Source organism: Bos indicus, chromosome 17 (genome assembly GCF_029378745.1).
Source record: "Bos indicus isolate NIAB-ARS_2022 breed Sahiwal x Tharparkar chromosome 17, NIAB-ARS_B.indTharparkar_mat_pri_1.0, whole genome shotgun sequence".
NCBI lineage: Eukaryota > Metazoa > Chordata > Mammalia > Artiodactyla > Bovidae > Bos > Bos indicus.
In genome coordinates this window covers 66,213,186-66,226,057 of record NC_091776.1, presented here as the reverse complement: position 1 = coordinate 66,226,057, position 12,872 = coordinate 66,213,186, and the positions used below count along the sequence as shown (strand labels likewise).

Genomic DNA, 12,872 nt, shown 5'->3' with positions numbered 1-12,872 from the left:
GTGCAATGAGTTGGAGTCCCCAAGGACAGTGCATAAGTTGGATCAGATACTGAGAACAGAGGAAATTAAGAAACAATGAGGAGATGCACTCAAACATAGCTTTCTGGACCACAGACCCTCATAAGCACCCACCGCTACAGGTGAAGGTGGGATTCTCCACAGTAACAGAGACAGTACAGCTTCCCAGGCTGTCCACCCCAGCCCTCCACTCAGGCAGATACCTTTGCAACGTATGGGTAATGTTTATGCAGAATCCTCGTCAACAACCTAGAAACCAAAATTGTTGAAAACATGATTAGGCAGTATGAGACCAGGTTCATTGCCCTTACGACACAGAAAAGCAAGATGACTTAATGGGGGTGTGCGTAAATGCCCCCGTCACTGCCCGTCTCATCAGGGAGAAACGACAGTGCATGTGAAGCAAGCCAAGGATACTGTGTTAGTTGTAAGAAATGACTGTTTTCCCCCATTTAGAAAAGCCGTCTCTGCCACCCTAAGAGAAGGGAGAAATTATTTGCAGAAAGACACCCTGCTTCCCAGCGTGACCCAGACTGACATCTCACAGCCCAGCCCTCTGTCCAGGGGGAACTTGAGGACTGGGTTCACCCCGGCACCCCCCGCTCACCTCTCCTCGAGCCCCCCGAAGCTGTTGCCGATGATGACCACCTTGGAAAGGGCGTCCACCGACCAGTTCCTCCACAGTAGGTTGTTGTAGAGCGCCGTCCCGCAGTGCGGCATGTAGAAGATGGTGGGCTCCCCGCACACGCTCCGCTTCCCCTCCTGGGGTCCAACATGCACGGGGTGAGCATGCGTCTTACAGCAAGCGGGGGGGGGGGGGGGGGGGGGGGGCAGTCCTAGCCAGCCGCGCTCAGCGCCAGATGAGTGCAGTGGTGTGCGTGCACTCACCCACGACACAGCCGCGCCCAGGCCGCCATGCGCCTCCCGCCTGCACACGTTCCCCGACACCACGGTTAACGCAGCTGAGACGACGGGAGGCGGAGGGGGTGGCGACCTCAGGCACCAAAGGGAGAGACACTCCTGCGTCGCCCTGTGTGCTACCCCCAGTGCCGGCGACAGCTACAGAGTTACCCAAGACTGAATCGGGACATCCGGAAACCCGGAAAACTCACGTCTGCTGAACACACGTGTCCCGTGAGTATGTACAGCTCTGGACACTGAGGCAGGGGCAGGGCCCTCGGGAACTGTGTCCCGTGTCATTCTCTGCAGCTCCCCATCGTGACTCGGGCCTTTTCAAACATTCCCTTGGGGTCCAGCCGCCCCCTCTGGAGAGCCTTCTTTCCGGAGGTCTCAGAGATCCCCACTACTTGAGGATTCAGCCACAACTCAGCCGGGGTCTGGGCTGCAACCTCCCGCCCCCAGAAGGGGCACCTCCCGGCAGAAGGGCCTCACGAGGTGCAGACACCGCGCCCTCTTCCCCTTCGTGCAGCGACACGCCCACCACTGAGCACAGCAGGCACACAGCCCTCAGGAGGTGCAGAGACATGCCCACCACTGAGCACAGCGGGCACACAGCCCTCAGGAGGTACAGAGACCGCGTCTCCTCCCCTCGTGCAGCGACATGCCCACCACTGAGCACAGCGGGCACACAGCCCTCAGGAGGTGCAGCGACATGCCCACCACTGAGCACAGCGGGCACACAGCCCTCAGGAGGACCAGGCAAATGGCACATGGTGCCACCAGCTACAGGACAGCACAGGTCCACATGGGAGCGACACGCCAGCCCTGTGTGACGGGCCTCGCGTGCCCCTAACCACGTACCTCATTATCCCCGAGAACCACCACGCCCAGGGCGTTGAGGACCGCGATTTCTAGTCGACTAAACAGAGGGTCGTACACGCAGCAGTGACTCCTGGGGATCTGCAGAGGGCGACGAGTGGCTCAGTCAACGTGCGCACGAGACCGAGGAGGGGGCGGTAAGGGAGGACACAGACTCACCTGGCACCGCTCCAGAAGGAGGAGCAAAAACGCCAGCTGGCTTCTAGCTATGACGCAGCTGGCGAACTTCCCGACGCCGTAACACACACACTTGAAGCAGCAGGTCCCTGGGACCAGGGTCTCTTCCGGGACGGAGCCAGGGGTCGCATCTGCCTCCACCGGGGGGGCGTCGAGATGCAGGTGTCCCAGGGCTTCCGAGAGAGACCCCTCGGGGGCCCTCAGCTGTTCCAGGTGTTTCCGGAGACACCCCGTGATGGTTTCTGAAAGAGCGGGCCCTGCACAGTCAGAGGGCACGCTGTGACCCAGGAACTAAACCATCCATGGCCTGGGGAGCAGGGCGCGGAAGCCTTCACTCCCCAGAGAAGGGGCTGCTGGCCACACACGGGGCGTGCAGCGGCGCCCACCCCAAGCTGACAGCGGCCGGCACCTGGGTGCCCACGGCCTCAACTAAGGGAATGCTTCAAGCCAAAGTCAGGTTCATCCGTGGCCACGATGTCCATCTAATGCTTGTGTTAACTCATCCTAGTTTAGTAAGAGGTAACCAGTACATGGAATTGTGGTCTGAAATACTACCTTTGTAATAAAAGAAGAACTGAAGAGCAGAGCTCTCAAAATGATCTTGAGTAAGAACATTTAACATGTAAAAAATTTTTAAAAAGGCTGGGGCGTCTAGAGACTAAGGAAAAATAAATCGTTTCACTGGGTGGTGAGTCCTCGTCTCTCCTTTTCTGTCACTGGTACTGAATTCAGTAGAACAGACTGTATGCAGAACGAAACAAAAAGCAAACAGCCATTTATCTATTCCCGTTAATAAGATACCAATGTTGACTCATCAGCGAGGACACCTTGAAATAAGACCCAGGCCACAGAAGGTTACATAGAGAGCTGGCTCTCCGCATCCACACTGCTCAAAGAATCAGTGAATGCCTTCTGGAAAACAACCAGAAAGCGGATAGCAAGTTGACCACTTCCACCTCTGGAAATATACACTAAGAACATCACCTTAAATTTGGTAAAAAGCTTTATGCATGAAAAATTATGTATATCGGGACCTCCCTAGTGGTCCAGTGGTTAGGACTCTGCACGTCCACTGCAGGGCGCACAAGTCTGGTCACTGATTACTTAAAAAAAAATAAAAACTATGTATAATAAACAACAAAAGTCCCTCCATAAAGACTATAACTATGGTATACTTGTGTTATCACCCATCATGTTTAGGAAGAGACTGTAACAGCCATGTACGGTCAGGGAAGAGAACAGGATAAATGTAAATTTCAACAACACAGTGACAACTGACATCCACTGCTCCGGTGCAGCAGGCAAGCACCACCGAGAGCACTTCAGGAAGTACTTCATTTATACAGTTACACTACAGAACATGTACGTTTCCATGTCCATCCACAGATACAGAAGCTGAGGACCAGGGTTAATGCAGGAAGACACACAGTTGTAAGGGGGGTTGGAGTCAGCATTAGAACCCAGCATGGACACCCCGCCGTGAAGCAGACGTCACCCAATGAGGGCTGGATCCCCTGCTTTGCCCACCGTCAGGCCCTCCTCCCACCCCAGCCGCCTCCAGCCCGAGCCCCACGGCACCCACCTAGTGCTGAGCTCCAGAAGTCAGAGATAACCAGGTCCTCCCTGTTGAGAAAAAAAGTGGTGTGGTCACCTCTTGCCCTTTTCAGGGCTCCCTAACAGGGACTCCCTCCTGACCGGGATGATCAGGAGGTGGGGAGGGGGCACACGCTCCGACGTAGAGTCCACCCCGGAGCCTGGGGCAGGGTGCCCGGGGGACAAGGCCAGAGCGGAGCCGCTGGGGCCCAGAGAGGGCCGGGGAGAGGGCTTCCCGGAGGAGGCCCCCGATTCACAGGGACACGTCTGGGTCTTGGCACACGGGGGCAGCTCCACAAACAGTGGCTAAACGTGGAGATTTAGCCTCTCCACACTTCTGTGTCCTCACCTCTAAAACGGGGTGAGAACTGCACCCCTCACAGAGTTACGGCAGGAATGAAATGGGGAACGCCCAGCACACTGCCTTGTACAGAGCAGGCCTCAATCCGCGGCCTTTGTTGCTACGGATAACCCCAAAGTGAAAGTACAAGAAGGGGCAAAACCAAGTGTTTCCCGCAAAACACAGTCGATTGTTAAATGAACTGCATGGATTCTCCAATCAAAAAACACAGAGTGGCTGAATGGATTGAGAGCATCCATCTATGTGCTGCCGACAAGAGGATCATTTCTGACGTAAGGGCACACAGAGTGCGAACGGGAGGGACAGGAGAAGATACCCCATGCAAATGCAAACCAGAGCAAAGTGGGAGGAGCTATACTTCCATTAGAAAAAACAGAGTTTAAAACGGATATAACAAGACTTCATGGGCTGCAGCAAAAGCTATTCTGAGAGGAATGTTCACAGCCAGAAACCTCAAGAAACAAAGTCCCAAACAACTTTACACCTCAAGGAACTAGAAAAAGAACAAAGCAGAAGGAAAGAAGGAGCGGAGCAGATGTGAAGGAAATACAGATTAAAAAGACAATCGTGGGCTTCCCTGGTGGCTCAGTGGTAAAGAACCCGCCTGCCGATGCAGGAGACACAGGTTCCATCCCTGATCCAGGAAGATCCCATGTGCCGTGGAGCAACTCCAGGACTGAACCTGTGATCCAGGGCCCTCGAGCCGCAAGTCCTGAGCCCGCGTGCCACAACTCCTGAAGCCTGCATGCCCGAAGCCTGTGCTCCAGCACAGGAGAAGCCACTGCAGTGAGAGGCCCGCACACCACGCCCGGAGAGCAGCCCCGCTCTCCGCCAGCTAGAGAAAAGCCCAAGCAGCAAGGGGACCCATCACAGCCAATATATACATAATAAAACTATTTTTAAAAAAGACAAATAGAGAAGATCAGTAAAACTAAGAGCCGGTTCTTTGAAAAGATAAACAAAATTGACAAACCATTAGCTAGACTCACCAAAAAAAAAAAAAAGGAAGGCTCAAATAAAAATCAGAAATGAAAGAGGATACATTACAACTGGTACCACAGAGATATACAGAATCATAAGAGACTACTATGAACAGTTAAATGCCAACAAATTGGATGATCCAGAAGAAATGGATAGATGCCTAGAAATATTTTACCAAGACTTAATTATGAAGAAACAGAAAATCTGAACAGACTGATTACTAGTAAGGAAGGTGAAAGTGAAAGTGAAGTTGCTCAGTCATGTCCGACTCTGCAACCCCGTGGACTGTAGCCTGCCAGGCCCCTCTGTCCATGGGATTCTCCAGGCAAGAATACTGGAGTGGGTTGCCATTTCCTTCTCAAAGGAAGTTGAATCAGTAATTAAAAACCTCCCAACCAAAAGAAGTCCAGGACCAGTTAGATTGACTGGTGAATTCTACCAGACATTCAAAGAAGAATTGATAGGGATCCTTCGCAAACCCTTCCAAAAATACAGGAGAAGGGAACACTCCAAACTCACTTCACGAGGCCAGCGTAACCCTGATACCATAACCAGATAAGGAGGCCGTAAGGAAAGGAAATCACAGGCCAACACCCCGATGAACGCAGACACAAAAATGCTCATCAAAAACACGAGGAGACTGAACTCAGCAACACATTACAAGGAGCATACACCATGATTAACTGGGGTTTATGCCAGGAACGCAAAGCCAATGTAATAATACAGCACATTACCAAAACGAGGGATAAATCCTATGACCATCTCCACAGATGCAGAAAGAGCGTTCGACAAAATCCAGCCTCCACTAAGATGATAACTATCAACAGAGCAGGCGTAGATGAAACAGAACTTAATAAAGGCTATAGACAGACGGCATTTTCACCAGAGAGAAAAGCGCCTTTATGACGAAGAATGCGCTGGGTGTATTTTAAACAGTCTTCTCTTCCTTCTGCCAGAGGCACCAGGTGATTTTCCCTGGCTCTTCACCATAAGATCCTGGTGGGGTTCCTAGAGGTAGGGGCCAGGGAAGTTTGGGGGTTCCCCTTGGACGGCAGCCCCAGGAGTCTCTGAGACTCACACACTAGTCCTCACTTAGCCAGAAGCAACTCATCGAAACGGTCCCTGAAGTGTTTCCACCAGCTCGTGGCTCTGGTGGCTTCCGCTCCTGAAGTGGGGCAGCTCTCCCAGGCAACAGGAGAACCCTGCCAGCTGTTCAGAAGGACCTCTGACCTCTGATGCTTGCTCAGTGGCAGCTCTGTGTCTGTCCTCTGACTCCAAAAGACGGCCTTGCCCTTCCAGAGAAACGACATCTTGCAAGGCTGCGCTGACTGCCCTTTCTCTCCTTGTGGCTATGGTTCTGGTGCCTCTCATCAGAACAGTGGCAGGAGGACCTCTCCAGTGGTCCAGTGGCTAAGAACCCATCTGCCAGTGCAGGGGCCTTGGGGTTTGATCCCTGGTCTGGGAAGATCCAACACGCCGCAGGGCAGCTAGCCCGCCCACCGCAACCAGAGAGGAGCCCCCGCAGCAACGAGGTCCCAGTGCGGCCAAAAGTAAATACTAAAACAAAACAACAGTGGCAGGAGAGGAAATAAAAGGGCACGTGTACAACGCACCAGCAGAACTATGCCTCTGAAGAAAGCTCGTTTGGGACAGAAATAAAAGGAGAAATGAGACAGTGATGGCTAAAAGATTGAGGACATTCTCAGACACTGAAAAATATCACTTTAACTCAAGGTCCTCTGGACCCTCAGGTGAAAAAGGAGAGAGAGGTCCCAGTAGAGGTGGTGGGCCCCGAGGCATGCCAGGTCCAATAGCTCCTCCAGCTCCAAAAAGTGACTGAAGATCAACTGGCTTTCCGGGAATCGAGGATTCCCAGGACCAAAGGGGGCTTTAAGGAAGGGCCCTTTTAAGATCGGGTGGGTTGGGCGGGACACCCCGTGCTACCATCTCACTAAAGGCCCTTCACCTCCGGACAAGCCACCAGCAAGGCTGACTCCAAGATGCCACAGTGGCTCCTCCAAAGGCCCCGTGTGCTGCGTGGTACCCGGCTTCCACACGGCCTCCTCTCCTGGTTGCGGGTGCCGTCCAGGCCTCTGCTCCCATCCAGTATCCCGCCATCAACACAGCCCCTCGCACCCTGGGCTGGGCTGCCTCCTGCGCCGCCCCTACAAGGCCTCAGAGCAGCCCCGAGCCCTGTGCCACCCACTCCTGTGGTATTCCCCTGACCCTGATGTAACCCCCGGGTTCTGGGAGAAACTCCATGGGCAGCGACTATACGTGCATTCTTTATATCGGAAATACTAGGCTCGGGACTCCCCTGGTGGCCCAGTGAAGGATTCTGCCTTGCAATGCACGGGATTTGGGTTCAATCCCTGGTCCAGGAACTAAGACCCCACGCGCCTCGGGGGAAACTAAGCCCGCTCAAAACAACTACTGAGCTCGTGCTCAGACCGCAGAGCACGAGAGCGCCCACGCGACACAGAGCAAAACGCAGCCAAATAAATAATTGAATGTTAAAAAAAAAGCTGCAAAGCAAGCAAGCAAACACCACTAAGTCTCAATTGGAGACAGACACTGGAAAGGAAAATCTGTTCGTTCATTCATTCAACCTGCATGGGTTCATCTGTGTACCTTCTGGAGCTGGACTTAATAGCCATTCAGAGAACTACTGTCTCTGGCCTTACAGAACTGTCTCTGAAAGACACAGATGGGAAAACAGGCAATTATACAACACAGCAGAGCTGCATGGGAGGAAGAACAGGGCTCTACAGGTGTGCAAAGGAGATCAAGACTTTTCAATTCCTTAGAATCTTAAACGACTTGCTTAGTTTACCTTCTTGTCGTCTTATTCTCCAAAGTGTAGCACATCTTTTCCAAGTTTTATAGTGAGATCAGGTGGAGCTGGGCAGTCCATTCAACACATTTAAACCAGATAGAAGAAAAAGCAAGCAACAACAACCTGGCTTCCTTAATTAACTGTCCACTGAAAGCAGTACTATTTTCATCATAAAAAGTGTTAACATTTTATTATTCCAAGTTCTTTTTATTTCCTGCTTCAAATATCCAGCATAGATCATGGAGAGAAAGAAATATATCAGTAGAGCTGGAGACATTAAGGCAACCATACATTTTAAAAATTGAAAAAATTAGGGAAAATCTTGCGATTCCACGTTATTTTTTAAATGTCTATTAACAAACAGATTACACTCTCACAACTGTCCTCTCCTTCAGGAATCAGCACACAGCCCTGGGACTCCCAGTGCTAAGGTTCTTGCGGGGCTCTAAGCAGTGCGCCTGTGTGTTCCACCACTTCCACTCTCTCCCCGTGAGACGGGCGTCGTCACCCCTACCACGCAGGTCACTGTGAGGGTCACATAAGATACTGCGTCTATGAAGATGCTCTGCAAAACCATAAGGTGCTTTAAACACATTAAAAAAAAAAACCAAAAGCCATATATGACAAACCCACAGCTAACATTATTCTCAACAATGTAGAACTGAAAGCCTTTCCTCTACAATCAGGAACAAGACAAGGGTGCCCACCCATTCTAACCACTTTTATTCAACAAGGTGCTGGAAGCCTTAGCTGAACCAGTTAGGCAAGAAAAAGAAAAAGAATCCCAGTTGGAAAGCAAGAAGTAAAACCGTCACTCTCTGCACAGGACACTGCACTACAGACAAGAAGCCCTGCAGGACTCTAAAAGAGCCGTCAGAACGACCCGCAAACTCCGCAAAACTCGGCAGCAGACAGAACTCCACACCCTGAACTACGCTGCATCTCCACACACGAAGAACGAACTGGAGCTTCCCAGGCGGCGCTGTGACGAAGGATCTGCCTGCCAGTGCAGGACATCTAGAGACGTGGGTTTGATCCCTGGGTCAGGAAGATCCCCTGGAGCGGGGCATGGCACCCCACTCCAGTATTCTCGCCTGGGGAATCCCATGGACAGGGGAGCCTGGCGGGCTATGGTCCACAGGGTCGCAAAGAGTCGGACCTGACTGAAGTGACAGCACAGCACAGAATAATGAACTGTGAAAAACAGAAACTGAGAAAGCAACCTTGGGGAGGATGAAGATGACGGAGCAGCAGGATGGGACGCTCACCTTCTCCCACAAATACATCAAAAATACACGTCGAACGATTCTCGCAGAATATCTAATGAACGCTGGCAGAAGACTTCAGAGTGCGGAAAGGGCAACCACGCAGATCTCCATGCAACCGGGTAGAACAAAAGATAAAAACATTCCCGCACCCTGGGAAGCCCCCCTGCACCAGCCTGGAGATCTGTCAGAGCCTCGGGAAAGAACGTGGCAGCCGGCCTGCAGCAGCCAGAGCAAACAGAGGGCTACACGGGCGGGCAGTGCCGCTGCCCTGTGCCTGAGACACAGGGCCCGGCATGGGTCCAGGCTGGGTGCCGGGACATGGGCTTTGAGATCAGACCTAGGGAGGGCTGGGGTTGGCTGTGTGGGAACAGCTGGGACGGGGCTGGAATCGGGTGCACCCACAGCTAAGGATGTGCCAGGCCGTGTCATGGGGGGCTGCATAAGGGGAGAGGCAGGTCCCCCTGTCCATTGTAGCCTTTTCCCTTATGCACATACTCACAGAAAGCCAACTGAGAAAAAACAACAATATAAGACTTATGGAATAATACAAAGCATGCATAATAGGGATTTCAGAAGGGGAAGAAAGAGAAAAGGGGATCAAAAATGTATTTCAAGAGATTATGGCTGAGAACTTCGCAAACCTACAGAAGGAAGCAGATACCCAGGTACAGGAAGGCGTCGATCCCATGTTTCCTGCACCACAGGCAGATTCTTTACTGATGAGCCACCATGGAAGCCCCAAGACATACTATAATTTAAAAAATGGCAAAAGTGAAAGATAGCTAAAGAGAAATTCTAAAGGCGGCAAGAGAAAAACTGGCGGCTCAGTGATAAAGAACCTGCCTGCCAATGTAAGAGACGTGAGTTTGATTCTTGGGTCAGGAAGATCCCCTGGAGGAGGAAATGGCAACCCACTCCAGTGTTCTTGCCCAGGAAATCCCATGGACAGAGAAGCCTGGCGGGCTACAGTCCATAGGGTTGCAAAGACTAGGACACGACTCAGCAACTAAACAACACATTTTAAGGGAACCCCCGCTCCCGCCAACAAGGCCATCAGACAGTTTCTCTACAGAATGTTACCGGCCAGAAATCTACCTTACAGAGGTAAGACAGGTTCAAAGTCCCGGAAGGGAAAGCTCTGTAGCCGAAGATCGTCCACCCAGCAAGGTTATCACTTAGAATAGACAGAGAATTTCTTAAATAAGCAAAAACTAAAAAAACACAGCAATACTCAACCCATCCTAAAGGAAATGTTAATAAAGAGGAAATCACAATTGGAAAGTAAATCACGTAAATAAGCCAGTTAAAATAGACTTTTAAAAAATCTAAAAATCTTCTGTGACTGTGATAACCACAGAGAATGGAGCATGAACATGAAGATATAAAAGAAATCAAAACCATAAGACGTGGGGAAGAAGAGTAAGAACATAGATTATTTCCCCCTATAATGTGTTGGAGCCTGTATGATTGAGTACCAGTCTAAGACAAGCAAATACAGGAAGGGGTTCACACACTTGAAAAACAGGGTAACCACAAATCAAAAGCATCCAACAGAGTCACCAGAACCAAAAAGAAGAGACCATCAACAAGAGAGAAGAAAATCACCAAGCCACAAAAAAGAAAAAGGGACAAAGAAGAAACGTAAAACCAAAGGGAAAACAAGATTTAAAATGGCAGTGAATACATGTCTATCGATAACTGCCTTAAATGTCAATGGACTAAATGCTGCAATTAAAAGACACAGAGTGGCAGACGGGATTAAAACAAACAAACAAAACAAAAAACAAGAGCCTACAATACACTGGTCACAAAAGACCCACTTTAGGGCAGAGGACACGAACAGACGGAAAGTGGGGATAGAAAAAGACATTTCATGCAAACGGAAGTGACGAGAAAGCAGGGGCTGCAATACTAATATCAGACGAAATAGACTTTACAACAAAGGAGATAAAGAAAGATAAAAAAGGACACTAAGTGATGATACAAGGACCAACAGAAGAAGATCTCACACTCATCAACATGCGCGCACCCAACACATCAGATCAGATCAGATCAGTCGCTCAGTCGTGTCCGACTCCTCGCGACCCCATGAATCGCAGCACGCCAGGCCTCCCTGTCCATCACCAACTCCCGGAGTCCACTCAGACTCACGTCCATCGAGTCAGCGATGCCATCCAGCCATCTCATCCTCTGTCGTCCCCTTCTCCTCCTGCCCCCAATCCCTCCCAGCATCAGAGTCTTTTCCAATGAGTCAACTCTTCGCATGAGGTGGCCAAAGTACTGGAGTTTCAGCTTTAGCATCATTCCTTCCAAAGAAATCCCAGGACTGATCTCCTTCAGAATGGACTGGTTGGATCTCCTTGCAGTCCAAGGGACTCTCAAGAGTCTTCTCCAACAACACAGTTCAAAAGCATCAATTCTTCAGTGCTCAGCTTTCTTCACAGTCCAACTCTCACATCCATACATGACCACTGGAAAAACCATAGCCTTGACTAGACGAAGCTTTGTTGGCAAAGTAATGTCTCTGCTTTTCAATATGCTATCTAGGTTGGTCATAACTTTCCTTCCAAGGAGTAACCTAACACACGGGGCACCCATACACAGAACAAATACTAACAGACATAAAGGGAGAAACTGACAGAAATCCAGAACAGTAGGAGAGGTTAGCACCCCACTCACATCAATAAAGTAACAGATACGAAATGATACAAAAAGAACAGTTAAGACTTAATGGGTATTTTTAGAACATTACATCCAAAAAAATACCCAGAATACACATTCTTTTCAATTGCACATGGAACATTCTCTAGGATTCACCACCTACTAGGGTACAAAACAAGCCTCAACAAATTTAAGAGCATGGAAATTATCTCAAGCATCTTTCCTGACCAAAACGGCATGAAACCAGGAATTAATCACAGAAAAAGAAATGAGAAAAAAAACACACGATTACACAAGGACTAAGCAACAAGCTGCTAAAAAACTAGTGGGTCAGCAGTGAAATCAAAGAGGAGATTGAGAAAGGCTGTTGACAAATGGAAATGAAAGCGCAAAATCTATGTGATGCGCTAAAAGCAGTTCTTAGAGGAAAGTTCACAGCAATGCAAGCCTTCCTCAAAAAACAAGAAAAATCTCATATAAAGAACCTAATTTATCACTTAAGAGAATTAGAAAAAGAACAAAAAAACCTAAAACCAGAGGGAAGAAAGTAATAAATGTCAGAGAGGAAATAAACAAGAGAGATTAGAAAACAAAGATAAACTCAGTAAAACCGGAAACTGGTTCTGTGAAAGGATAAACGCAATTGACAAAACTCAAGCCAGGCTCACCAAGATGGAGAGTGACACCCCAAATCAACAAACAAGAAATGGAAAAGGAGACACGACAGAAACACAGAGCAGAGCACCAGAACAATTACAAGCCAGCACAGCTGACAGCCTGGAAGAAATGGCTAAGTCTCTAAAAACACATAGCCCATCAAAACTGAATCAAGAAGAAATCCTCTGATCACCAGAAGTGAAATACCATCTGTAATTTAAAAACTCCCTACAAAGCAAAGTCTAGGACCAGAGGGCTTCAAAGGTAAATTGTACCAAACATGAGAAGAAGAACTGATACCAACCCTTAAGTGAAGTGAGAGTGAAGTGAAAGTCGCTCAGTCGTGTCCGACTCTCTGCAACTCCAGGGACTATACAGTCGACCATGGCATTCTCCAGGCCAGAACACTGAAGTGGGCAGCCTTTCCCTTCCCCAGGGGATCTTCCCAACCTAGGGATGAAACCCAGGTCTCCCGCACTGCAGGCAGATTCTTTACCAGCTGAGCCCCCAGGGAAGCCCAATCCTTCTCAAACTCTTCCCC

The 12,872-nt window shown here is 49.8% G+C and overlaps 1 protein-coding gene and 1 long non-coding RNA gene across 3 annotated transcripts in view; one reads left to right on the top strand and one right to left on the bottom strand.

Annotated features, from left to right (window-relative positions):
* SRRD (SRR1 domain containing) overlaps positions 1-12,872 on the bottom strand; it is a 31,152-nt gene that overhangs the window by 7,786 nt on the left and 10,494 nt on the right. For both annotated transcript variants that reach the window (XR_011561210.1, XM_019977632.2), the window contains exons 2-6: positions 3,557-3,597; positions 1,957-2,216; positions 1,780-1,878; positions 626-780; positions 222-267 (exon numbers count right to left, since the gene is read on the bottom strand). Coding sequence is in view for 1 of the 2 variants with exons in the window: in XM_019977632.2 (XP_019833191.2) it covers positions 222-267; positions 626-780; positions 1,780-1,878; positions 1,957-2,216; positions 3,557-3,597 (601 nt within the window). In the remaining variant the exon portion in view is untranslated. The remainder of the gene's footprint in view (positions 1-221; positions 268-625; positions 781-1,779; positions 1,879-1,956; positions 2,217-3,556; positions 3,598-12,872) is intronic.
* LOC139176764 (uncharacterized) lies at positions 829-2,660 on the top strand. Its single transcript, XR_011561211.1, has 2 exons — positions 829-1,492; positions 1,544-2,660. It is a non-coding gene; the product is annotated as an uncharacterized lncRNA (long non-coding RNA).